Source organism: Engraulis encrasicolus, chromosome 5 (genome assembly GCF_034702125.1).
Source record: "Engraulis encrasicolus isolate BLACKSEA-1 chromosome 5, IST_EnEncr_1.0, whole genome shotgun sequence".
NCBI classification, from domain to species: domain Eukaryota; kingdom Metazoa; phylum Chordata; class Actinopteri; order Clupeiformes; family Engraulidae; genus Engraulis; species Engraulis encrasicolus.
Genome location: NC_085861.1, coordinates 55793206 through 55820692, shown reverse-complemented (window position 1 = coordinate 55820692; position 27487 = coordinate 55793206). Strand labels below are relative to the sequence as shown.

Below are 27487 nucleotides of genomic sequence, written 5' to 3'. Positions count from 1 at the left end.
TTTGGAGGCGAGTGTATATTTCATGAGGTCATGAACCTATACAATGATTTTAGTAACAAAAATATGTCTTATATACGCTCAATCGTGGTAAATCAAAGGGAATTCAAAAATGTATGTAATAACTATGGTAATTATTCCCTTTGCATCTTTAATTCTGAGTGACTCAGCCTCTCTGTGATGATCTTATACCTGGACACCTATATTGTCCGTCAGTACAATTCATTTTGAAATGTTCTTCTTTGTTGTTTTATCTTATTTGGATGTTTACTAACTTTCACTGATCCCTGTCCCAACTCTTTTGAGACGTGTTGGATTTATCAAATTAGAAATGAGTACATATGTCCCCCAAAACAATATTTTTTCTCGGTTTTAACACTTAATATTTTCTTAATATTTAATATTTTCACTATTCTCCATCTAATGAATAGATTGAATGTTTTGAAAATGATAGCATTTTGATGTTATTCACTGTTTACCAAACGTCCCAACTTCATCGGAGTTGGGGTTTGTACATGGATAAATGGTGGAGTAACTAGGCCCCTTTAGGGCCTTTATTTAGACAGGGTTGTTTAAAGGGACACTGTGCAAGATTTTTAGTTGTTTATTTCCAGAATTCATGCTATCCATTCACTAATGTAACCTTTTTCATGAATACTTACCACCACCATCAAATTCTAAGTATTCATTATGACTGGAAAAATTGCACTTTTCTTACATTCTCCATGGTCCGCCATTTTGAATTTCCAAAAATAGCCATTTTTAGATGCAAACATGACTGTACTTGGGACATACTAGAAAATATTAGTTTATTACTTAGTAAACTTTCATGAAAAGATCAAATTTGGCAGTAAGCAGCCCAGTTTCAATGAGCAGCATAGTTGCAGTACCTTTTTTGACCATTTCCTGCACAGTGTACCTTTTAGAGATGACAAGAAGTAAGTGGGAGAAAGCCAGGGTGGGTTTGGGAAATGATCCAGAACTGACTCAAACCCGGGTCTGCTGCGTATGGTCGGCTATAGTGTCTTAGCGTGCTGCGCCATAGCACTCCCTCAGTCTTACTCCTGACAGTATAATTTACCACCATGTAGGCCTAAACATTGCTAACACTTTTTTAGCATATTCAGTATACGTAGCATTGTTAGCACGATTAGCATAATTGTTAGCATGCATGCTAATCTTTTACACAAAGTGAAAATGAAATCACAGTGACAAATGTAATATTAATGGCAAATTAGCATATTAGCATGTTAGCATTGCTAGCATGTCTGCTAGCCAGCTAGTATCCTTGGGCTTGTTCATGATGGAGCAGTGCTGCTTTTGCTCTGCAGCACACATGCACACTTTGGCCTTTCAAAGCATTCTAGCTAGCAAATTCCTTAGAAGTCTTTGCTTTTACTCTGCCGCGTGCATGCAAACTTTGTCATTTCACTGCATTCTGGTTAAAATCTGAAATGAAAGTGTGCAGGGGCACTGCAGAGCAAAAGCAGCACTGCTAAAGTTCAATGACCCCTAGAGGTCAACAGCGGCCAGATAGAGCTTGGCTTATGGCAGATTTGAATTCAGCACACCCAAATTGACAAAAGAAGACTTTATGCCGACTTTGTCTCTCAAATGCCTTGAGCTCCTTAAATAAGCCCTTTTTTGAATTCTGGTCCCAGTCTATCATTCATTATTTATGATCAGGGAAAACGGAAACTGACAAGGTGTTGCGTCATTAGGAGGGCACGGCCTGGCTAACTTACAGTATAATTTGAATTACTTTGGGTGAACACAAACTGTTAGAAATAAGTCAGAAACTTCCCCTCGTACTGACCGTTGGTAGTAACAGTGAGCGAAGTGTTCCTGTCGAAGCCGCTTTCGCCCATACGATTGATGGCCGTCACCGAGAAATGATAGGTTGTGGCGGGCAAAAGACCTCTGACTGTGTACACAGTTGTGGTAGGTGGCAAAACATCGACATAATAGTGACTGATGGAGCCTTTCCAGTGATACCTGTTAATAAGACATTGGGAGGCAATGAAAAGTGCATTATATTACATTACATTTGGCCCTACTTTTTAAAAAGTAGGAATACCGAATACACAGGCTTGCGTGTTCAGGAGGATATTACAGTAGTAGACCATGGTTAAGTGACAATTGCAGGCTCCAGAGCTGGTGTGTGAATGTGAGAGTGTGTATGAGTATGCACATTTTTTCTTCTCTCTTCTCTGTCTTTCCTCTCAAGGACATTGAATGACAGTATGTATGATAATGTGCTATATAAATCTTACTGCACAGCTGTTTGCCATACTCCCCCCCTCCAATCCTTCGTCTTCCTGTTTGTCTCTCTCAGTTTAGTCAAGGGTCTGCTTAGACATGAGTAGAAGAGTAAAGAGTAGAAGTCCGCACACTGTAGCTCTACTTTGAAAATGTATTCATGTACGTTTCAGCCCAACAGGGTCTTCATCAGGCATATGTGATTTGACATGCCCAATGAAGAACCTGTTGGGTCGAAACGGTCTACCTGAATACATTTTCAAAGCAGAACTACAGTGTACAGACTTCTACTCATTCCACCATCAGATGCGCCTTTGTCCTGCACCTGGCCTCAGAGAGGTGGGATGTGCATACTCTTACTCTGGAAGATTCTGTTTAGACATGCAACATTATAATGCATTTCACAATGAATATGGCAAGAGGAGGCCACACTGGTTGGAGCTGAAGGTCCAGACGAGTTGCAATTTCTTTTTTTTTCTTTTTTTCTTTAAAGATCTGGTACATTGACATACACATACACTTGCCACTGCACCATAACTTCTCTGCTTATCAAAGAAAATGTTTTATAATTGTTCTCAAAATGTTTCACTTTTCAAAAGGGATGTACTCATTAATGGTGTGCACTGTAAGGGGTCTTACACACCAGGGCGGTAAAGCGTCGCGGAACGGCCGCGTTTTTTACCGGCGTCGGTGAAAATACATTGAAACATATCTGTCCTTACACACCAAGCGGCGGTAATTGAGCGTCAGCGGCGCGGGAGCCGGCTCCGCGCCGCGCTGCATTTGGAAAATAGAACTCGAGCGTATTTTTCACGCCGGCGACCGGCGGTGTCTCATTCAAATGAATGGCAAAGTAGCATGCTAGCTTTGGCTGTGGGGAGGGTTTTTGAATAGGACTGGCCGCGCACGCCGACGCTGTCAGTGTGAAAGGCAGAGAAAAACACGCCGGCCAAAACTAAGCAGAAAGACCGCGTTCGTCCCGGGACCGTTCCGTTCCGCCTTGGTATATTTTGGCCCTAAAGGGCCGTACACACACGTCGCTGCTATTTACTCGCTCAGCGGATGAAGTCAATAGAATGTCTACGTGTTCCAGCGAGTCTCGCTGGCGAGTAGGCGAGGAGAGTACAAGCGATGCGATGTGGGCGTGTTCCGAGATAAACTTATTTTATCTTCGAGCGACGCGAGTTAAGCGAGTAACCAATTGGAATGCAGAATACAGATTATTGACAGGTGACGTTGCCCCTGTGGTGTTCTGACCACCCAACTTCTGCACGCCATCACGCTTTGGTTAAAAGTGTTGAGGAAAGTACATACAGTGTACACCATCAAAGGCTCATATGCATGGTTGTGCACAGCACACGATCAACGTTAAACAGCGTAGGCCTACATTTTGTTTCGTACGGACGTTATTGGCACGGACAGCGGGAACCATGACAACCAGTAAACAAAATCACCCAGAGCGAGTGGCAAGTAGGCGAGTGAGCAAGTAGCGAGTAAATAGCAGCGACGTGTGTGTACAGCCCTTAACGGTAGGGACACATACACGCGAATTTGCGAACTTTGCCATTCATTCCTATGAGACAGGCGAAGGCAAGCGATGGCGAGGCGAAGGCAAGCGATGGCAAGCGACAGCAAGCGAACAGGAGCGAAGCGAAGCGAAATTATTAAAGAAAGTTTAATGTTATGCAAATGAGGAGCGAATTCGCCTGCCACGGCCCAATCAAATCAACAATATACTGTTCCATTCCATTTGATTCGCCGCGACGACCTGATGACGGTTGAATTTCGCCTCTCTTCGCTTCGCCTTGCTTCGCCTCCTATGTGTCCCTACCGTAAGGGCTCTTACACACTAGGGCGGTAAAGCGTCGCAGAACGGCCGCGATTTTTAACAGCGTCGTTTGAAAATACATTGAATCATATCTGTCCTTACACACCAACCGGCGGTAGTCGAGCGTCCGCGGTGCGGAAGCCGGCTCCGCGCTGCATTTGGAAAATAGAACTCAAGCGTATTTTTCACGGTGTCTCATTCAAATGAATGGCAAAGTAGCATGCTAGCTTCGGCTGTGGGGATGGTTTTGAACAGGACTGGCCGCGCACGCCGACGCTGTCAGTGTGAAAGGCAGAGAAAAACATAACGGCCGAAACTAAGCAGAAAGACCGTGTGCGTCCCGCGACCGTTCAGTTCGGCTTTGGTATGTTTTGCCCCTAAGGTGGTGTAAGTCAAACATCTGCATACCTGATACGAAACCTTTGCGGGAAGCCTCCATTAAATCCCGGCTCCCATTCCAGTGTTGCAGAGCTATTGCTGACGTGAAGAAGCCTGAGCTCTAATGGTGGCTCAGGGTGACCTACAAAAACACACATTTACAAAATATGTCATGGAAAAAAATAAATGTAATACAGGCATGTACTAAATGGAGGAATTAAGTCAACAAATGGCCTTTAATTGTTTATGTAGTGTTTGATGCATGTATGTTAATCAGCAGAATAACCAGCATGGGCCTACCCCAAATTGCTGCTATTGGTTCACCGGTGCAGAAATTACTTGAAATTATTTAGCTTTGACCCAGCAGCAGTTTGACCATACCATACTCCATAGTGTTTCATGTAAAATCCTCCGACATACTATTTTATTTCCCCCGTACCCTGGATATGAGGACATACTTGCTGTTAAAAGCTGGATATCCACACTGTCGTCTCCTAGTTTGTTGGAGGCTGTGCATGTAAAAATGGCACAGTCTAGTGTTGCGCTCACGTTCTTGATGTGCAGGGTACTGGTATGGACAGGCCCCACTCGTACAGTATTCTCAGAATACCTTAAAAAAGGAAAGAGACACAACTTCATTGCACTAAATCAAGTGTCCTAGTGGTTAGGGAGTTCGTCTTTCAATATGGGGGTTGTAGGTTCGAAACCCACCTGACTTATCCCTAACACCTCAGCATGGCTGAAGTACCCTTGAGCAAGGCACCGGTGTAAACAATGTAAAATAATTAATAATTTTTCTATTGTATATTGGCCTTTTGAAACACCAAACAAAATATACTGTGGGTAATTTTGGACTTGTATTCTGTCTGACAGAGCCAGTGCTGATATTTGATGGGCAACAGTGCCACACTGTGGTGAAGAAATGTCAGATTTTATACATCCATGTCATCTTAGTCAAAAGTGAAGGTAACACTTTACTTGACGCAGGTGTCATAAATATGGCATAACAGTGTCTTAACACAGTCATGCGTGTGTCTTAAAATGTTTATGACATTGACATAATGTTTAAGACTTTGTCATTAAGGAACATTTGGTTATGGTAAAGACAGCCCTAACAATGTCAAGTTTTTTCATTACCATAAAATGTCTGTGAAATTGACATCATGTTTATGACTCGATCATGACTGTGTCCTGACACTGTTTTGACACTATTATGACACTCTTATGTCACTCTTATGTCATACTTATGACACCGGCGTCAAGGAAAGTGTAACCAAAGTAAAGTGCCCCAAAGCCCCAAAAAGACGGCCAGTAACAACTAAACTATTTTGACTATGTACAGTATGTCACAGAAGTGAGTACACCCCTCACATTTCTGGAGGTACATTTTGAGACATCAATGGCTGTATTTGAAATTATTTGAGTAAACAATGATTTGAAGCGGCTATATAACTTGTGCACTGCCTACTGTTCATTGAGTAAAAGTGAAATGTCTTCAATGTTGTCCCATGCATAGTACAATGTACATGGGGCAGCCATGGCCTAGTGGATAAGGAGATGAGCTTTATCTTAGAGGGTGGCAGGTTCAAATTCTATCCTTATATTACCAATCCCTTCCTCCCTCCACTGACATGCCCTTGACCAAGGCACCAATCTCCATACAGCTACAGGCATTGTAACCAACACCCTGAAAATGACTGCAAGCTGCTTTGGATAAAAGCTTCAGCTACAGTGAGGAGAATAAGTATTTGATCCCTTGCTGATTTTGTTGGTTTGCCCACTAATAAAGACATGATCACTCTATAATATTAATGATAAAATGTATTCTAATATAGAGAGACAGAATATCAAAAAGAAAATCCAGAAAATAACTTTGAAGAATATATTTTAATTAATTTGTGATCCATTGAGGAAAATAAGTATTTGACCCCTCTAGTCAAAGAAGACAAATTACTTGGTGGCAAAGCCCTTGTTTTCTCATACAGAGGTCATATGTTTCTTTCAGTTAATGACAATGTTTGTGGATATATTAGAAAGGATTTTTGTCCACTTTTCTACGCAGATCATCTCTAAATCACCTAAGTTGTATGACTGCAGCTTGCCAAATAGGAGCTTCTGTTCCCTTCACAGGATTATTATAGGGTTAATGTTTGGAAACTGTCTAGGCCACTTCATGACCTTAATGTGCTTCTGCTTGAGCTACTCCTTCGTTGCTTGGGCTGTATGTTATGGATTATTATCATATTGGGACGCCAACCCATGACCCACCTTCAGTCTAGTGGTGGTGGGAAAGAGGTTGGCATGCAGCATTGTACGTTTACATGTCTCCCTCCATCCATTTCTTGACGATGTGAAGTTGTCCTGTGTCTTGGCCAGACAAACAACCTCAAAACATTATGCTACCACTTTCATTTATGATGTTGGAGAAGGTGTTGTTCTTGGGATCATAGGCAGCATTTCTCTTCATCCAAACACATCGAGCTGTGTTAATGCCAAACAGTTTGATTTTGGTCTCATATGATTCCAGCACCTCCCAATCATATCCTAATCCAGTTTGATGTTAATTGGCAAACCTCAGGTGAGCCTGAACAGGTTCCTTCTGAAGCCGGGGTACCATACATGCACTGCAGGATTTTAATCCGCTGTGGTATCAAGTGTTTCCAATAGTTTTCTTATGATTGAGGTCCCAGCTGCCTTGAGATCATTTCCTAGCTCCTCCCATACAGTTTTAAGGTGCTTTATCTCCTTTTTTCTGGTTATTAAATTCCCACAAGGTCAAATCTTGTATGGAACCAGAGACAGGCCTAAGATTGATGATTGATGGATCATTTTGTATGTCCTAAAATTGGGAAGAAATACACCAACAGTTTGCTCTTTAATATCCAGGAGCCCATTTCAGCCTTGTTGAGTTCTAAAATCTTTCCCCTGACATCCTTTGACAGCTTTTTGGTCTGTCCTATGTTGGCGAGTTTAGTTTGATTGATTGACTGATTCTATGGACTGATTCTGCAGATTCAATGTGTCTTTTGTGTAGGTTACTATTAACAGGTGTGTTCAATTCAGATAACAAGTTGATTGGAAGTGCCATTTGATCTGCGGGATCAGAACTCTTAATGGTTGGCAGGGGATCAAATACTTATTTCCCTCAATTAAATATAAATCAATTATTATATATTCTTTAGAGTTAATTTCTGCATTTTCTTTTTGATATTCTGTCTCTCCATATTAGAATACATATTATCATTAACCTTAAATACTGATCATGTCTTTATTAGTGGGCAAACCAACAAAATCAGCAAGGGATCAAATACTTATTCTCCTCACTGTACGTGTAAAGTAATGAACATGCCTTTGTAATAAACACAGAAATAGAGACTATACCTAAATCTACAGACCTTTTGGAGTCCCCAGAGAGGTCCATGTCCACTCCATTCTTGGCCCAGTGAAAGTGCACGGTGGGGTTGCCCTCCGCCTGGCATGTTAGCTCCACTGAGCTGGCGTCATCACCAGGGATGGCAACTTTACTCCACTGAAGTCCTTTCCTCAGCTGAGGTTTAACTGCCAAACAACGTCAAGTTTCCATAATTTGGAAACATACTAAAAGTCATCTTATTCCTAAATGAAGAGTCTCATTGCAAAATGACATATCCATTTTATAACCTTTTTGGGAAATCAACATTTTTGTATTGGGCATTGCATTGCATTTAGGATTTAAAAGTATGTTCTCAAAATATTTGAATGGCAAGAATTCATACATAGATGATAGGACTTATGAACACTCATTTCCAATAATGAAAAGCAAAATTCAAAAATGGTGAATAGACCACTTTGCAATGGAACTCTTCAAATATTAATCAATGTATACATACACACACAACAGACAGTTGACATTATGACAGAAAGAAACAGGGAGGGAGGATGCAAGTCAGACTTGAACCTGTTTCCCCATGAGCGTGTGGGGAGTGGACCCAGGTTCGAGTCTATCTGGACTGTGTCCTTTCCTTACCCTGAAAGTCAAAGAATGCGCGCACATCAGTGGCACAGGTGCTGGACCAAACGTAAGATAAATGACGAGAAAATAAAGGTCCGCAATGTGCCATTAAATATTTGGGAGCATTTAACAGTGTTGCGGACCTTTATTTTCTTGTCCTTTCCTTACCCTACCATGTCTCGCTCCCTGTCTCTTCCTGTCATCATCTCTACTGTCCTATCCTCAATAAATGAATAAAAAGGCCAAACATTTTACAGGAGTGATCTCATTTACTACTCCTTTACTGATCTCCTTTACAATACATACTGAATTTTCTAAATTTTCACTTTTTTTTCACGGTGGGCTGGATATGCCCTTGCTCTCTCTGCTGTTCTTGTACTACAGTTATGAATACTATCTTGCTCTCTCTGCTGTTCTTGTACTACAGTTATGAATACTATCTTACACAAAACAACAAGCTCGGTTCTGGCCGAGGCTGGAGGATAGATGCCGTTGTCGACGTCACACTGGTACGCCCCACTGTGGGCACGAGTGACATTGAATAGGGTCAGCCATCCAGTTGCATTATCCACATGCTGATCTTCCAAGTCTATGTCAGCATCCCCCTGCATAAAACACACACACACACACACACACACACACAGACACACACACACACACACACACAGACACACACACACACACACACACACACACACACACACACACACACACACACACACACACACACACACACACACACACACACACACACACGAGAGAGAGAGAGAGTGTGTGAGTGTGTGAGTGAGCAAGTAACTAAAAAGTGTATTCACAAAGCAAAATGTGTACATGTATATGTAGAACCAACTGGGTAGAATTTGATGCCAAAGTGTTGATTCTGATGCCATGTACTGTATACCGGTTCATCAGGCAGATATCTTGAAAGTAAATTAGTCCATGAGCCTTTTATAGAGTATAAGTAACATGTGGTCAAAGGTGCAGACTCATTAATTTGGGGGCAAAATAGGTATGGCGCCCACTTGAATGGTTTTTGCCAGTATTTACCATGGAAGGGCTGACATTTGGGGGCCAATTTGGTGGGGCCCTAGGTAAAAAAATGTGTGTGATATCTTTGAACTGCTCTGGATAACTAAGGAAAAACATTCCACAAGGAATATCAACTGACAGGGGGATGCAGGCACTACGCGTGGGTTGGGTCCTCGGAGGGGATTCGGATCATAGGGGCTCCTTCCTTTCAAAGAGCTGTTACAAAATATCCTGGAAAACCAGCTCCAACTGCTGGACAGCAAAATGTTTTGCCTGCATTAAATTAGACATCCAATCCATTGGTTTATCAGGCTAGTTACAAAATGGCTTTTTGAACGGTTTTAAATAATTCATTCAGTGCAAGGAAGATAGTCATTTTGTCCAAACAACAACTGATTGTCCCCCTCCTTCTAAACACTGTTTCTGCCACTCTCTGAGACAGACACTTGGGCTTTTCCCCAAAATGTAAGTACTCACGTGAAGGTCACATGATTAAAATTAATTTTAAAAAAATGAACGGGAGAAAAAACGCAAGAGTGGCTCCCCTCATTCGTTTCCCATCATTCACGTCTAGGAGCCGTTCAAAAGAATTGAGTCGTTCACAACACTATTATTGCCAAACAACTGGCCAATCAGCGGAGGAAGAGAACAATGGAGGGACAAGGGAGGGGTGTGAATGGCAACACATTGCATGTAAATTGTTTAACCCCTGTACATGCAAGAAGATTACATGTCACAACCAAAGGTTGGGGGAAAAAGGTAAGAATGGAAACAGTTTTGAATCATCCTAAAACATACGAGCCACTTCCAGGCGAACATGTCAGAGATGACAGGGTTGGCCTCCACTTCACACATCAGATCAATGGTTCCACCCAGGTCCACATGCACACGTTCTACTTTCATCTTGATCCTTGGTGCATCTGAGGGACATCAAAGAAATATATATATATATATTTATATATATATATATATATATATATATATATATGAAGAGTTCAGATGCAAAACCCCCTAACTCCATTTCTGAAGACCTGCACTTCTATATTTGTAGAGAACCCCGTTGTTGGTCTAGATTACATTCATGTACTTGATAATACATATAAATAGTTATATTACATAAATAAAATAAAAAAAATGTGCAATTTTGATAGCTTTGTATTAAATAAAAATGAAATAAGATTATTTTCTGAAAAGGCACTTAGTGGGTTTTGCATCTGAACTCTTCATATATACACACAGCCACGGCAAATATTGAGAGACCACTGAAATTCTGATACTGCTATGGATAGGAATACATTACTATTATGTTGTTTTTAAGTTAAGTTAAGTTTTCTTTGCCTTTTTTGGGGTTTTGGAAACATTGCATCTTATGTGTCATTTTAACCATTTGAGATTTTCTGCAAATAAAAGATCTAAATGGCAATTTTCTTTCGAAATTCGGTGGAAATGTTTCCGGTAGTTTATAGAATGAAATACCAATGTTTGTTTTACTCAAACCCATACCTATCCATAACAAAATCAGAAAAACTGAAAATTTCGAAGTGGTCTCTCAATTTTTGCCTCGGCTGTATACACACACACACACACACACACACACACACACACACACACACACACACACACACACACACACACACACACACACACACACACACACACACACACACACACACACACACACACACACACACACACACACACACACACACACACACACACACATATATATATATACTTGTTAATGTTTTACACTGCAACATCATATTCAATAATTCCTGCTTAACCATGCGGAGTAAGGATTTTATCCTAAGCAAATGTAAAAGCGGCATTGCACTTTTATATGCACATTCATACTAGATATGCTTAACTGTTTTAAAGTAGCAAAAGTACATCAGAACAAGACCAGAACCAGACACGTTGCTTTTTCAGTGGCCAGGGGAGCTGCATTTACAATATTGCATTGCATGTAAAGTTGAGGATGATGTTATTAGCCCCACTCCTGAAATTAGACATCTTTCTTGATTTTGTCAGTGAAAATGACCATTATTAAGAAGTTTTTGTTATTCCGGAAGCAAATACACTACACTAGGATAATGTCCAATAAGTTGAATTTGGATTATTTTTAATGGCTACACTGAATTGCAAAAATGAAAAGTATTATTGGTTAATTACTATTAATAGTATTATGATAGTATTAATTATTCATCGTCAATATGGTACCCTTTCTCAATAAATAAGGAGGCAGCTAATAATATTGTCCTCAACTGTATATTCTGCCATATGACTGTACTTACAAGAGATGTGTAAGTGGATTAAGAAGTGGCTCCGTCCCTCCTCATTTGAGCATTCCACCCTGTACTCTCCAACATCATGTCTTGAGACATTTCTGATCTTGAGGACGAAGTTGTTCAAACTGTATTTCAAATCTATAAAAAAAAAGTTTTAGTCAATCCTCTTCATACTGCTTTTATAAGCTGTTTCCTGTTGGTAAGAACATGTGTGACTCACATGTTCATTAAGGCCGGGAATGTGCTTGCTGTAGGATAACACGTGCACGGGCACATTTCGTGCACAAACGCGTTGCCATGTGAATTTTATGTAATTTTTTGTGTGGGGGAAAACACCTCACACAAGGTATGCAGATGCGTCCGTACTGTACATTATTGACAAAACCAAGAGGGGTGATCTTCCGAACTTGTTGAGTTGAGATCATTTTGAGTTCGTGGTACCGTCAAATAATGGTGAAAAACATAAATCAGAGGCCAGTTGGCTATCTGCCCCCTAGATGATACCTATCGTATAAAGTGCAAACAACAAGCATATCCCTGGCCTAACACCCCCACCCACCCCAGCCTGTAAAACACATTGTAATCTATAACATCACAAAAACTTGTAACAGATAAATAATCGGTTTCAGTGATTCGGTCCTGTGCACATACTGTGCGTACTGCATGTTAGATAAGCCTTGGCTAAGCATGAGGGGAATATGGAACCAGTGGATTTGCATGCAGTTGCCTTCAAAACATTTTTCACCATGTTGATGTCACAATTCATACAGTTAACTCGCCACATTATGTGTAGCCTACTACTCTTACCTTCTTCTTCAGCTATCCTCTTCCCATTAAAAATCCAGTCACATGCTGTCACTTCGGGATTTGCGGACACGATGAAGTCATGATCAGGTAGATGAACCACATCACCTTCTCGAGCCTGGACGTTTTTGGGCATAGCAGCGCTAAACTTAGGAGGGTCTAGACAGGCAGTGTAAAGAAGTGCACAATTACAGATGACATCTTACTGTAAATTCAAATTCCATGTCAACTATTTGTTTGTTGCCCAGAATACAAACAAAACTACAAACCCCAACTCCATTGAAGTTGTGGCACTAGGTGAAGTGTGAAAACTACTGTGTCATTTTCAAAACAGCACAAAGAAAACATATCAGTCATCAAAACTGAGCAAAATTACTGTTCTGGGGGATATTCATGAATATGAAATAATAAAAGGACGGGGGCAATAAAAGGCATCAAATGTTAAAGAAGAATAAAAACCTCTGCATCATTTGTACACATGAAGCATGAGCAAGTATTCCCTAGAAATACAGTATGTCTTATACACACAATCATGATATTTCAAGGGGAATTCAATATTTTATGTAATACCTAAGCAGTACAGTGATAGCTTGCTTTTGTTGTGCCTCCTACGACAACTTGAAAAAACTCCTGCACACTGACCATTTTGCCGCTTTTCTTTGATACACGTTTCTGACCTAGACCTTCATTAGGTAAACGTCCTGTATTAAAGAAAAACAACGAAATGGTCAGTGTGTGAGAGTTTTTTTCAAATTGTCTGCTGAGTGACCCATGGGCCATCTTCGACGCACCTGCCAGCTGAGGTGTGCGAAAAAATACAAGTTTATGCAATTTTGATACATGATAACGCATGAATGTCTGACACTTGCTTCACTAAAGCCAGGGGGAGCAAAAGTGCCTTTTTTGTGAGACAAGAAGTTAATGTCTATTGAAGCAAACCGTTCAAACCGGGAGTCACACAAATCCTGCAATACAACAGACAAGTCCCAAGTCAAAACTAATGACCTGGCGAAGGATCTCAAGTTGAAGCACATCACACAATAAATCAACCTTGAGTGAGTGTGCTCCAGGTGACACACCATCAAAGCCTACTGCACGCTGAATAGAAGGAGTCATTGCTTACAGGCAAAAGGATTGATTATTATTGAAATGTCAAGGTTTTTTAAAAGGCTGAGGTGGCACGCACACTTGGCAAGGCAAGCTTACACAATCTCCAGGCAGACTAGACAGGCATCGTGAACGAACCTTCCTCTCATGAAGGGAAAATACACAGCCTTTAGCACATGGTCCTGCAACAGGTTCCATCAACACAGAAACCTTTGGGGAACTCAACTCATGTTCATGTGGCATTGCTTCTTCACTGGCCAGTTCCACCATCTGGACCTCCTCTGCAACAGACCACCAAGGGTGGTCCTAAGCCTTGCGTCCAGGCTGTAACCAATAGCCTGCAATATCTATTTAGTTGAAGTAAAGTGCCTTGTTCAAGACCAATTCAACCATGGCAAGGGTGAGAATGGGACCTACAGGGATTTACAGGAAAGCGGCGGAGGTTACCCATTTATACTCACAGTGTACATTAAGTGTGTAGACAGAGCTTACTCCCTCAGACAGAAGTTCACTGAAGGCCTTACAGGTGACTCTCTCCTGGTGGTGTCGGTCGGTGAGAGTGAGCTTCAGAGTGTTATGAAATGACACTCCGCCATATTCAGCTCGCCTGCTGGGCTTTTCTTCTCCGCTCAGCCCACTATTGCAATGCAAAGAGAGGAACATTCAACTTTTAAGTCATTTCAGTTCAGACAGGTTAACTTAAGTATAAAATAATACAAGGTATTTATTGTCATGTGCTCAGAAATTCAAACATTCATAATGAAAACTTAAAAAAAAGGTTTAAAAATGATCCGCATTAAAAAAAAACACAGGTTGAAAAAAGAGATGGCGCGTGAAGGAGTGGTTCATTATGTATGTGTATGGGAATTAATGGGCAGAAAGAAGCTATTTCTTATACGTACTGTATAGCTGGGATGGGTGTGTGCATACACCTGCATCTGCGGCCAGATGGTAGTAGGGTGAAGTGTGTGTAGCTGTGGTGGTGTGGATCTGATATTACGCACAACACAGACACAGAATATATCTGATATTCAAATATATTTCTGTTGGGACCACTGCTGTGCTTTTCCCAAAAGATTGCATCCGTTTAGTATTTTTGACTGAGGAGAACAGCAAGCTTTTCTGAGGATCTTTTCCTTAGAGGATCTCTTTGCCCCAAAGGTAAAGTGTAGTAACTAGGCTACGCCTGAAACTGACGAAAATGCCTTCAAAGCCTTGGTATTAGGTTGGGTATTGTAGTTACTGCAAATTTTACACAGCAATTTGTCTAAAATGGGACATATTTGGACCCTAAGGCTTTGTCACAAGATAAATGAGGTGTAATGAAGACCATTTTCAGTATAAACTCAAGCTTGACAAGAAGTGTAGTTGCACTTTGCCATTGTAGGGGGGAGTGGTTCCCAACGGGGACATTGTGGAGAGAAGGGACTGTTTACAAAACAAAAGAAGAAAAAGGAGGGGACAACGCCCCCTTATGAGACCGACCTTGAGCACACTTTTTTGGATTGGGTAGGGCGATGTTTGGGGTATCTTACTCGAATAGACGATTCTTTGACTATTAGTTCATTGAACTAGATCAAGTAGTAGACTGTGCACAGTTACCTGTTGAGGCCTACAGTCCAGGAGATTTTGGCCTTTGGGTTGCTGCTCCCACATAAACAGAGCAAAGTCACAGTGTCCCCTGCTCGCAGGACACTTTGATCCACCACTGTGATTTCAACTTTTATGGGAGGAACTACACCGGGAAAAAATGCATGAAGACATATTAAACAAATCAATGTGTGTATGTAACATATTGGGGACTCGTCCGGGAGTTGAACCCGGGACCTATCGCACCCGAAGCGAGAATCAGACCCCTAGACAGGTTTTAACAAGCAGTTTTGTGGTTTAATGCTGATTGGTTGGCTGATGTGGATATTTTTAGACATGGATAGTTTTTTATCCGTTTCATGTATAAACATGTACAAATAAAACACCATTGTTACATTTTAACCCCCTAAAAGGGATATTTTTAAAAGGAAATAAAAAACTCCATGTTTACATAGAGGCCGAAACCGATTTTCAAAAACATATACAGTATGTGTAAACAGCGTACATACGAGCACCTGACCTTAGCTGTGCAAGGGAGTTTGAAATTTTGCAACACATAGGGTAGTGTGAGCATCATGGATCTGGCAATTTAGAGTGTAAATCAAGCTCATTCGTCATGACTCTTTCACCTCCCATCAAGGTGTTTCAGCTGCATGCACACTAAAAACTAGCAGGTTACGGAATAGCTTCTTTTTTTAATATATATTTTTAGGGGCTTGTATGCCTTTATTCAATAGGACAGTCGAAGATGGCGACAGGAAGCGAATGGAACAGAGAGACAGGGGGGGATCGGGATATGATCACAGCCGGACTCGAACCGGGGTCCCCGTGGGTGGGCATGCAAGCCCAAATGTGGGGCGATTAGTGCGCTGCGCCACAGCGCCCCCAGAATACCTTCTTTTTTGACCCACCACACTCAACACCATTAAAATCCAGGTTAATGTAAAATATATTGCAACTCAAGTGACTAACTCAAGTGACATTGCAACAAATATATTACAGACTTTCCCTCCTGTATTGACTTACATTACTGTGTTACAACAAAAAGTAATGTGTCCCAACACTGACAGTGACATAGTGACATGCATTTCTTACACTGTACACTAAGGCGTGTCTGTGCTGAGATTCCTCTGGTGTTGGCCTTGTTTGTGGCGTCACAGCGGTACGTAGCCAAGTTATCACTGGGCTGCAGGATGAATCTGTGCTCCAGGGACACACCTCTTTCCAAGGCAACTTGTTTCGAGGCGCTCTGTACTGGTTTCCTATCCTGTAAGAGAGTGTGAACTTTCAAATCTCGTACTAAGTTTCTGGTCTGACCAAGACGATAACAAATAACGTTTCCAAATGGCATGGTTAACCCACCTCCCTCAGTTTGCAACTGGTCGATGCCAGAAAGAGATGCACCGAAGTTTAAACCAAATATTTTCTTAGTCCCAACAGAACGTCCCTGCTTAAACCACATCACTGCCTTGAACACTCCTCTACAGAGGGCCATTGGTATCGCAGGACGGTATCATGCTCAGGGTACCTCAGTCACGGAGGAGGATGGGGGGAGACCACTGGCTAATTACTCCACCCACCAACCTGGCAGGTTGGGAGTCAAACCGGCAACCTTTGGGGTACAAGTCTGACGCCCTAACCACTTATTCATAACTGCCCACAATGGTGACATTTATATTTTAATTGTACATGGTCCTTAATAAATTGAAATTGAATTGAATAAGAGAATTGGTAGCACTGAGCTCAGTGACAAATGACTGACTAAAATTGACCTCTCTTTGTAATTCATTGGTCATAAATGTTTGGCTAAACAACTTTCTTCCCTCCCCCCCCAAAAAAAACATCTTATAACAAATGTGATCTTTGTCAATTTCCATACATCCATTCATACCTTAAACCATGTCAACTGAGCTCTTGGGTTCCCTCCACTGGCCAGGCACAGCAGGCTCAGAGGCTGCCCTGACTGCAGAGTCACACCTTCAGGCGCGTTATCCAGCCAAACCCTCTGAGGTGAATCTGACAGAGGCAGAGACGGTTTTACCAATGCAAAAAAATAATTCAAGAGGGCTACGTAACAGGCTTGTACGAAATTCCGAATGGAAAGAATTTCAATTCAAAGTAATGCCATAATACGAACACTAGGTGGTGGTGTTCTATGTACTTTCAATGGGTGGTTTAGATTAAATTCAAAGAAATTCAAGGTAATGGCACCACCTAGTGTTCGTATTATGCCATTATTTTGAATTGAAATTCTTTCCATTCGGAATTTCGTACAAGCCTGCTACGTACGTCTACAGTATATTTTGCCAAGGGCCCCCAAATAGGTAGAACAACCGCCACTGGTGAGAGGTCAATGAGAAGGACAAGTATTTGGAAGTGCAATATTTGAAATGGAAAAGCAGAAAAGTGAGCTCTATAAATGAACTTCACTTACAGAACACATTGAGTGTTTTAAATCTGCTTGTGGAAAACTGCATGGCATCGATGACTGCCTCACAAATGACCTGGGCACCATTGTCTTCCCGTGAGACTACATGTGTAAGGTTGGACCAGGTAGTCATGCCTCCATTTTCTCCCTGTAACAAATAAACAACAGCATTCACAGAGCACAGACGGCCCCTAGTGCTTCCCAGCGCCCCTGATAAGAAACACTAGCGTAAACCTTCTTGTCGGCCCAGTTCAGATCAGCATCAAAATTTAATCAGCTTGAGACACTGGCCTCAGTTACATGGAACATTTACTCAATTGAATTCCAGAAAAAACTTGAAGGATAACTTCTGCCAATTTTGACATGCAGTTGTAATAGTCACACTACCCTGGATGTTTTTTTTCTTCCCCCACCCCTTTCCGAGATCCTGGTCATTATAGTGGGGGCAGAGTTTGTTTACATTTAAAAAAAAAAACATCCAAAAACATTCAAAAGGTTATGCAACTGACAACTAGTAAACAGCGATACCTTTTGAGATAATATTTGGAGTAGGCCTACACTATGTTAAGAAGGTTTTTTAATGTGAACAAAGTCTGCCCCCATTAGAATAGCTCAGATCTCGGAAAGGGCTGAGCCACAAAAATGCAGCATCACCGGGTACTGACAAGTCAAGGGTAGCGTGAGCAATACAACAGCATATTGAAATTGACAGAATCTCCCCTTTAATTACGTTTTGATAATATCATGTAAACACTTCGAATGAAATGAAAGTGCAATGCAAATATGTGCATGGATTTTTTATTTTTTATTTTTTTAGAAAACCACACCTTTGCAGACCTGGGGCCTATACTACAAAGCAGGTTCAGGAGTAAACCAGGTTAAGTTAAGAAGTAAATTATCTAATAGAAGAGCCTGGAGTTTTCTAAGAAAGTGAGGACTCCAGACTCTTCTATTAGATGATCTACTTCTTAACTTAACCTGATTTACTCCTGAACCAGCTTTGTAGTATTGACCCGTTCAGAATCAACATCCTCACTGAATGCGTGCACATCGTTGACTCAAACACACTCAAACACACCAGAGAGGTTTTAAGGGTATTACGAGAGACTCCACTCTTCCGGGTGGTACTGCACTCTAGGGGCGCCAACGGAGGAGTGCAGACTCCATTCAGAATGAATGGGCTGCGCTTTGTTGACAGCGGCTGATAGGGGAACTGCAGGCATGGGTAAAATTGTGGGGAGGCTGAATGTAAAACTGGCTGTGAACACAAACACACAAACACACAAACAGACCCTAAAGAGAGAAGACCTGCTGTCCTGAAGAGTGTACGTTGATAAAAAATAAAGATTCCAAAAAGTACACTTGTTATGCTATTTTGAGAGGGAAGAGGCTGTTCCAGAAGCATATGAGATGTTTGTTGTTACAAGACATTAAACTACTGACTTGACTGAGGACATCATCAGGAATGCCCGTGTCTGTGGTACCCACTGCATATGTGCAGTTATCGTGACCATCGGTTTTCTTATTTCGAAAAAAAAAACACCTGGCTTGTTTCTGTACAATTGAACGGTGCGTGGTCGATTCTGCTCCAACGATGCGCACACAGCCAAATGACGTCATATCTGTTTACCAACACTAAACAGGTCAATTGGCCCCCGCATATATGGCGTAGCTCTATATGTTTGTGGAGCAGGAACAAATTCATCTGGCGAGAGTCAGGTTACCATGTACTCACCTCTGACGAAGAATTAACTGCTGTGCCAAGTTCCCTGTTTCCCAACCACCAGTGTATGTTGGCAGGTGGATTGCTGGAACTTGACTGGCAGCACAACTTCACCGCCTGACCCTCCACTGCCTCAAGCTTTCCAAGTATTTTCACATCGGCCGGCTCAACTGAAAATATTCATGAATATATTCATTTAATAATTCTTCATTGTATTACATTTTGTGTGATTAAAGAAAGAACACTTCACCTTGGAAATGTTCAATTTTCTTCATGTACAGTATATTTAATTACCACCACAATCCATTTTTTCACTTTACCCTTCTGCTGAGGCTTTTATTGAACATAAAGTCCCTTTCCCCCATAGTTTATGCTGGAAGAGGTCAAAGACTTAACATTTTGCATCACAACATACTGTTATATGAACACACAAACTTTTTCCAATACTATTGGAAACATGATCCAATACAAAACATGTTCCAATACTATTGCTCACCTACAAATTCTGTGGTGTCATACAAATAGTGATGAATGCAAAATTATTTAACACATCTAGATTTAAATGCCAGGACTTCAAAGCTGACATTCTGAACTTTTGTTTCATATTCATCTTTTAGCCTTAAACCAAAATGTATTGTATATGTACGTGCACAACAAAAACAAGATAATTTGTCTTGTTCCGAAACTTTTGGAGGGGACTGTATTTATCAATCCCGTAATGGCTTTCTATGGATGAGAAAGCAGGGAAAGAGCTGCCCATAATAACTGGCCCGAGCCATCGCCGAGATGGCCACCAAGTGGATGGACTTATACAGATGGACTTTGTCCTCCAGATATGTGACAAAACTGAACTCACAGTGGACAGTAAGCGTTACACTGACGACGACAGGCGCCCGAGACACTTGGTTGATACTCTCACACTGTAGAACGGCTTGGTTGTCCCCCGCTGTCACCTGCAGGGAAAGCCTGCTCCTGGATATCTGAGCAGAAGCATCCTCCTCCCAGCTTTGCGATAATAGTTTCCCATCCTTCAACCAATGAAAAGACAATTATTAAAACACACGGACGCACACACACACACACACACACACACACACACACACACACACACACACACACACACACACACACACACACAGACACACACACACACACACACACACAGACACACACACACACACACACACACACACACACACACACACACACACACACACACACACACACACACACACACACACACACAGACACACACACACACACACACACACACACACGACAACATATATTACCCATATGAAGGGGTAATGGCAGAACAAGTCTGAGAAACATGGCACTCTAGTTATTAATTTAACCTTTGTCCATTGAAGAGATGGCAGAGGGTTTCCTCCACGTGACAGGCAAATCAGCTTCAAGGCTGTGCGCGCAATGACGGGGGTGTTGCTATCAAGGCCCTCTATCACAGGTGCTGGTGGGGGGACTGAAATGACGTATCCGAGGAGAAAATAAAAAGATATTTAATTCAAAATGGAGGACTAAAGCAATACCCACCAAGACGCTAAGAGAATGGGAAACAAACCCTAGAATAGTCCTGAACTAACAGTTCACTGATTATTCACAGAAAATTGATGCAAGACTAACTATTGGCCTACAGTATGACTGGACATATCTGGACAGTGTTTCTGTGCATTCAGTGCATTCTGGGATGTTGAAAACTTTGGCCAGGGCCAGGAGAAAGCCATCTGCAAGGGCCCCAAACCCAATAGATAGAATGTAATGAAAACCCCTGACCCCTGGCACTAATCCCTCTGCTGAACAAGTATTGATTGTCTGTGTGTGTGTGTGTGTGTGTGTGTGTGTGTGTGTGTGTGTGTGTGTGTGTGTGTGTGTGTGTGTGTGTGTGTGTGTGTGTGTGCGTGTGTGTGTGTGTGTGTGCGTGTGTGTGCGTGTGTGCGTGTGTGTGTGTGTGTGTGTGTGTGTGTGTGTGCGTGCGTGTGTGTGCGTGCGTGTGCGGGGGGTCTTGTATTGTGTGTGTGGGATTGTGTGTATGGGATAGCATGAACTGTGTGCGTGGAAAAGGTGAATGAAATGTGTATGAGAGTGCATGAAGCAGTTCCTGATATTTTCTAAAATGTGAGTATTCTACTACAATTGTTCATTTACAAATTACAATAAATAAAATAATAATAAATAAAATAAAATAAAATAATTTAAATATATTCATTTATCAATATGCCATCTCTGTTTAAAGAAACAGTCACTACTTACAGTAAACAGCCATCACCTTCGTGTCCTCCACACCAGCAGGTAGGGCAGGATTCGTAGCCTTGCAGACTAAATGTTTCCCATCATCCGTACTGTGCGCCTTTACTCTGAAGTAAGAAAATGGGGAAGATAATGTGCATGTGAACCGCAAGGAAAGGCAAAGTACATTAGTAAATGAAGAGGTTTGTTGCAAAATGACATACTGTTTATCCATTTTTGTATTGGGCATTGTTTTGCATTGCATTGCAAAATGCATTTTATATAGGTTTAAAACGTATACTCTCAGAATATTTACACAAACTCTTCAAATGCATTTCTACAACAGATGTTGTATAACAGAAACCGATATTGTATGTCAGAGATGGAGCAAATGAGGTTTACAAAAATATCAATATATTCTGAGCTTTCCAAACATACTATTTTAGGTGAAACTGCCAGCACCAGCCTCCATAGGAATGAATGTGTCTGACCACTACAGCCACCAAAAAGAGTTGCCTAATAAATTGCTAGTTGCCCATACAAGATGTTGTGTTAAGTGTGTGTGTGTGTGTGTGTGTGTGTGTGTGTGTGTGTGTGTGTGTGTGTGTGTGTGTGTGTGTGTGTGTGTGTGTGTGTGTGTGTGTGTGTGTGTGTGTGTGTGTGTATGTGTGTGTGTGTGTGTGTGTGTGTGTGTGTGTGTGTGTGTGTGTGTGTGTGTGTGTGTGTGTGTGTGTGTGTGTGTGTGTGTGTGTGTGTGTGTGCTTTCTCATGTGAACCTGTGAAGAGGGAGAGTAATTCAGAACAGAACTCAAGAATTCAATTCTCATTGGTAACGACATCGTTAACGACACTTGAGGTGGTTTTGAAAGGGTATTCAACGTTAGTTTAGGTTTTCCAGGGACTGTCACTGCGTTTACACGGTGCACTGCAGTAAACTAGCATACTTTCTTCAACCATTCTCATCAACAATTGCTTCCACGACGTTTTAAAGTCTGTGGACTATGTGGAGGTGTCTGTGAGGACCACTTTAGATACAGTGCTTATACTAATAAGTAAAGCTTTGATGGTCTTCGAATAGCATTGACCTCTCTGGTGTAAAACACACTTTCTCTTGGATGTGGTGCCATTGCTTACTGCCAGAAATGGGAAGTGGTTTGCTCTTTGTTTTATAGCCAATAATCCGATGGAAAACTAATTAAGTCCTAAAATTCACCTCAGTAACATTTTGAACAATATGTCAATAAACACACAATTTATTTACATTTTCAATTAATAAAATGTATCTTTTCGCTGAGACTTTCATTGGGGTGTACGTATAATTCATATTAAAAACTTTTCTGTTATGTTAGTTGTTCCACAGCTTGACTATCAAACTTAGTCAAATGCATACGGTGGGGATATCTTTTGTGTTTGCTGACATATTGCCCAAAACCCTTTTTTTAAAAGGGGTGTATTCATTAGTTTAGTTTAGTTTATTTAGTTTAGTTCAACAGGGACCATGCACAATACACAATGATTACAGAAGTAAAAAGATGGCTTGTGCCAGATTATAGCTATATAGCTAATTTCCATTATTGCTGGGCACTGTGTAAAGTTGAACTATTTTTCCCTGTAGCTCCTTTGATGAATGAAAGAAAGAAAAGACAGATAGGCCAGTCAATCTAGCGTTTGACCCGGGACAAATTGCAATAGTAATCATTCCAAGTTTTTTGTAATCCCTAGGTATGTCTAAATAACATATTAAAAATCTACAGCTTTAGTGGAACATACTTTTTTTCAAGGTCAAAGTTGGAGATTTCCCATTCATTTTCCCATAGGGAGACAATATAGGAGATATTTGGGGAATAGGCTAAAATGTTAAACAATGAGATATCAATTTCAAACTTTCACAGTAATTTACTCAAGCAAAGAAAAACATTTTTGTATTGCAAGTTGTCTGAAATGTGATGATTAAATATGCAAATCACATCTAATTAAATATGTTATAATTATGCAACAACAGGCAAAACATAAAACAAATTGCAAAAGTAATGATTTACACTTTTTATTGAGACTTAATCCACCCTACATCACATATGAAAAAAAGGTCAGAAGTAGCAGATTTCCTATGCATTTTGCCATTCAGTAGATTTTTAATGTGTGATGCAGAGGGGTTGAAGGATCAATCTAATGTATGAACCATTTCTATTGCAATTTGTTTTCTGCTTGGTCTGTTACCACAGATTTTATCACATATTTCAGTACATATGACCTCATTTGCATATTTCATCATCATATTTCAGAAAACTTGCAATACAAAAATGGATGGCCTGAGTGTGAGTTACTAACTGTGAAAGTTTCAAATGAATTTGTTATAGTTTAAAATGTTACCCTATTCACCTTGTATCTCCTATATTGTCTCCTTATGGAGAAATGAATGGGATATCTGCCAACTTTGACCTTGAAAAAAGTATGTTCCACTAAATATAAAGCTGTAGATTTTTAATATGTGATACAAGGGGGTTTAAGGATCACTTAAAAGTAGGAACCATTACTATTGCAATTCGTCCCGGGTTTGGGCCTTTTTAGAGCTAGATTGACTGGCCTACGACAGAAAGAAAGTAATCAATAGCCATTCAAATTATGTCAAATTTAGTCATCATTAGCCATTCAAATTCCGCCTGGCAAACCAGACTACAACATGAAAAGTGTTTCACTGCATTTATACAGCAAAGACTCACCGTATTATCGTATCAGCGGAGAGCGGCTGCACCTACCTCACTTCAACTTGAGTGTCAATTAGCTTATCCTCTGAGCCAGGCAAAGTTACTGGGTCCAGGTCTGTAAGTTCTATTCCATCTAAATCAGATGAACAGGGAGACTTTTATACAATACGTTAAGAATCTGCGGATGGGATGCACTGTAATGTGACCAATTTTGAAATTGATTTAAACAAAATGAAGTATAGTTACTCATGCATTTCTACAGTGAGATCGTTTCAGGACTAGTCATCCCTGCCTGAAGGGTTCAGCAGACTGGTAGTAATTGACAAGTTTGTAAATGTAGGCCTAAAGACAAATAATATACTCCATTCATGCTATTACGTAGCCTATGTGGGGCCAGTGTGGTGTCTGAAATTGAGGGAGACATGCAGAAAATGATTAAAAAAAAAAACTTGGACGATTACTTACCTTTAAAGAGAGTGATTTCTGCTGCAGGTTTTGCATCAGGAGCTGTACACGTCACTGTGTATTCTTTACCTGTTATCCAAGGTCGTGCTGACTCAAACTCAATAGAAGGCTTCTTTGGAGGAACTAGAAAAAGGGTACAAAATTGGAACACCAGGGCGTCAAGATACACGTTATTGTATCTCAGAATCAGAAATGATAATATGATAACAGGGCCGGACTATCGCACAGGCTGGATATAGTTGCTGCCTAGAGGCCTACATCTGCCAGGGGGGCCCTGGTTGCAGAATTGTGACAAGGTACAATATTGAAAAATTCATCTGCCGTGTTGAGCACAGTTAGTAGACATGTTATCCTTAATTTCTAGCATGTAATTATGACACTGTCTTCCCAAGCTGGGGTGATAAATCTTAATCTGACCTTGATGATAAAGATATAAATAGGCTCCTTAAGCTTTTTCCCCAAATCGTGCCCCATCCCAAGACCAGACCACCAAATATTTGATGACCATCTTGATGGAATATGGCAATTTAAATGCTTCTGTTAAGAAGGCTAATGACTGCTATATATGCAAAGCCTTCTCCAGCACAGCCAATTTATTATTAACAGTCTTAAATGTTTAAGTGATCTTGCTTACCTTGTACAGTTAACCAAGCAGGCTCTGAGATGATGCCTTGACTGCTGGATGATTGGCCAACTTGGCACTGGTACGGGGCGTCATCCTCCAAGGTGATATCCACGATCAGTAGGTGGAATTCACCTTAAAGGTAAGTGCATCATTGTGGTATATTTTAAATATATATATATATATAGACCCTAAGCCTACCCCTATGTTTCCCATTCACAATGTGATTTTTTCATGAATGCTTATTTATAAGTAAATAAACAGCATTAGGACTACATTACAGTTACTGTGGCTTATAATAATAACCCGCTATCCTAAGCAGGGACATAATCATTTCAATTGACTAAAAATGAAAAGTTTACTGATGGAATTAAATAATATCGCCATTATATATTAGAAAAAAAACAAACTGCAAACAGTGTGAACAATATTTACAATTATATTTCCTGATCACTCAAAATGTGTCCGACATACTGTACTCATGTGGTCAGTCGGCATGCAATCCGAGAGAGATTGCTGGCTCCCATAGAGATGGTGACCCAGTCTTACGAATAAGAACAATAGGACATGAATATGTCCCCGGTTCTTAGAGTGAGAGGAGGGAGCCATCTCTCTGCTACACCCTCCTTGCCACATCTGAAGCGAACGTGACTAGAAAGTGAGTTCGCACCTTTGGGACCGCGGTTATAAAGGCGGTGGGTGTCCCTGCCCTCAGCGCGATTTCAACCTTTCAGGAGTGATTTTACTGAGTCTTCGTCACAGGTCGATAGCCAATGAGCTTCTCCCATAGAGATAACTCCCTCATCTCACCCTGAGACCAGGGGACATATTCATGTCCTATATTGTTTTGTGTCTGAGCGTGGTGACAATGTAGGCCTACATTGTTAAAGTGACTCTGTTCAAGGCATGCTGCACATCACTCTACACTGCACACCTCTGAACTTCTTACAAAAAGTCCAGTATGTAGAAACTACAAGTTGCATACAACGATGCTCTAAGAATTTTACTTAAGGTCCGCAGAGGTGGTAGTGCTAGCCAGATGTTTGTGCATGCAGGAGTAAGCACACTGCATGCACTTTTAAGAAACGTAATAATTTGCACAGTGCCTGGATGATTCCTCCAACAACATCATGGTAGCACTCAGTAATCCATTTGTCAGTAGTGCAAGGTACTCATCCAGGCTGAGAGCTCACTGAATGAAGTGTCTGTATAGTTCTTAATTCTTTTATATTGTTTTTTTTGTCCGTTTGTTTGTTCTGTGTGTGGTTCCTGTCTAATTAGACTGGTCTGTCCTGATGTGTATTTTTTTTTATGTCTACCTGTACTTTCTGTATTTGTGTGACTGTGGACAAGAGTCTGACGAATAAACTGAATTGAAAAGCCTCCAAATGCTCCTCACTGGATCATGATGAATAATAATAAGTCTTATAATGTTTCTTTAACCGGCACAATTCAGTCACATGTAGAACAATCCAGCCTGATCTCCAAAAGTTCTGTGCTCCTGGACACGGATGTTAAGGACATGAAATCCGTGTCCAGGAGCACGGATTTTGCCAAAATTCTGTGCTCCTGGACACGGAATTGTTTTCCGTGCTCCTGAACACGGAATTGTTTTCCGTGGTCCTGGACACGGAATTGCGTTCTATAGGTTATTACCACAGCACTGTGTAACTCTACCATTAGAAAATACATACCAAATGCTAATCCTAAACAAAATAATGCTATAGCAATTTAAGTTGTGCCCTGACCAAAACATTCCCTAACCTTAACCTGTCATTAAAGACATATTTTTGAGAAATATCTTTTCCAGTTGGTTGCTAGGCTATCAAATTCATATAATGAATGAAAGAAAATTAGCTGTGCCCAGACCAAAACAATCCCTAACCCTAACCTGGCAGTGGGAAATGGGTTTTTTGAGTAAAAATATTTGAAATTAGAAAAATCCTGAGAAAACACAAGACTGTGGAAACATAGAGCTGTGGGATTAGCCTATACAGAGAGCACTTCCCTGTGTCCATCACAGAAAATA

At 40.9% G+C, this 27487-nt stretch overlaps 1 protein-coding gene across 1 annotated transcript in view; it reads right to left on the bottom strand.

Annotated features, from left to right (window-relative positions):
* nphs1 (NPHS1 adhesion molecule, nephrin) overlaps positions 1-27487 on the bottom strand; it is a 36402-nt gene that overhangs the window by 7191 nt on the left and 1724 nt on the right. The window contains 20 exon segments of the mRNA XM_063199965.1: positions 1814-1992; positions 4493-4604; positions 4921-5072; positions 7858-8020; positions 8899-9058; positions 10281-10402; positions 11777-11908; positions 12578-12733; positions 14143-14309; positions 15278-15416; positions 16367-16538; positions 17163-17287; positions 17706-17847; positions 19435-19592; positions 20279-20450; positions 20778-20902; positions 21691-21794; positions 24423-24504; positions 24837-24959; positions 25471-25593. Coding sequence (XP_063056035.1) covers positions 1814-1992; positions 4493-4604; positions 4921-5072; positions 7858-8020; positions 8899-9058; positions 10281-10402; positions 11777-11908; positions 12578-12733; positions 14143-14309; positions 15278-15416; positions 16367-16538; positions 17163-17287; positions 17706-17847; positions 19435-19592; positions 20279-20450; positions 20778-20902; positions 21691-21794; positions 24423-24504; positions 24837-24959; positions 25471-25593 — 2808 coding nt within the window.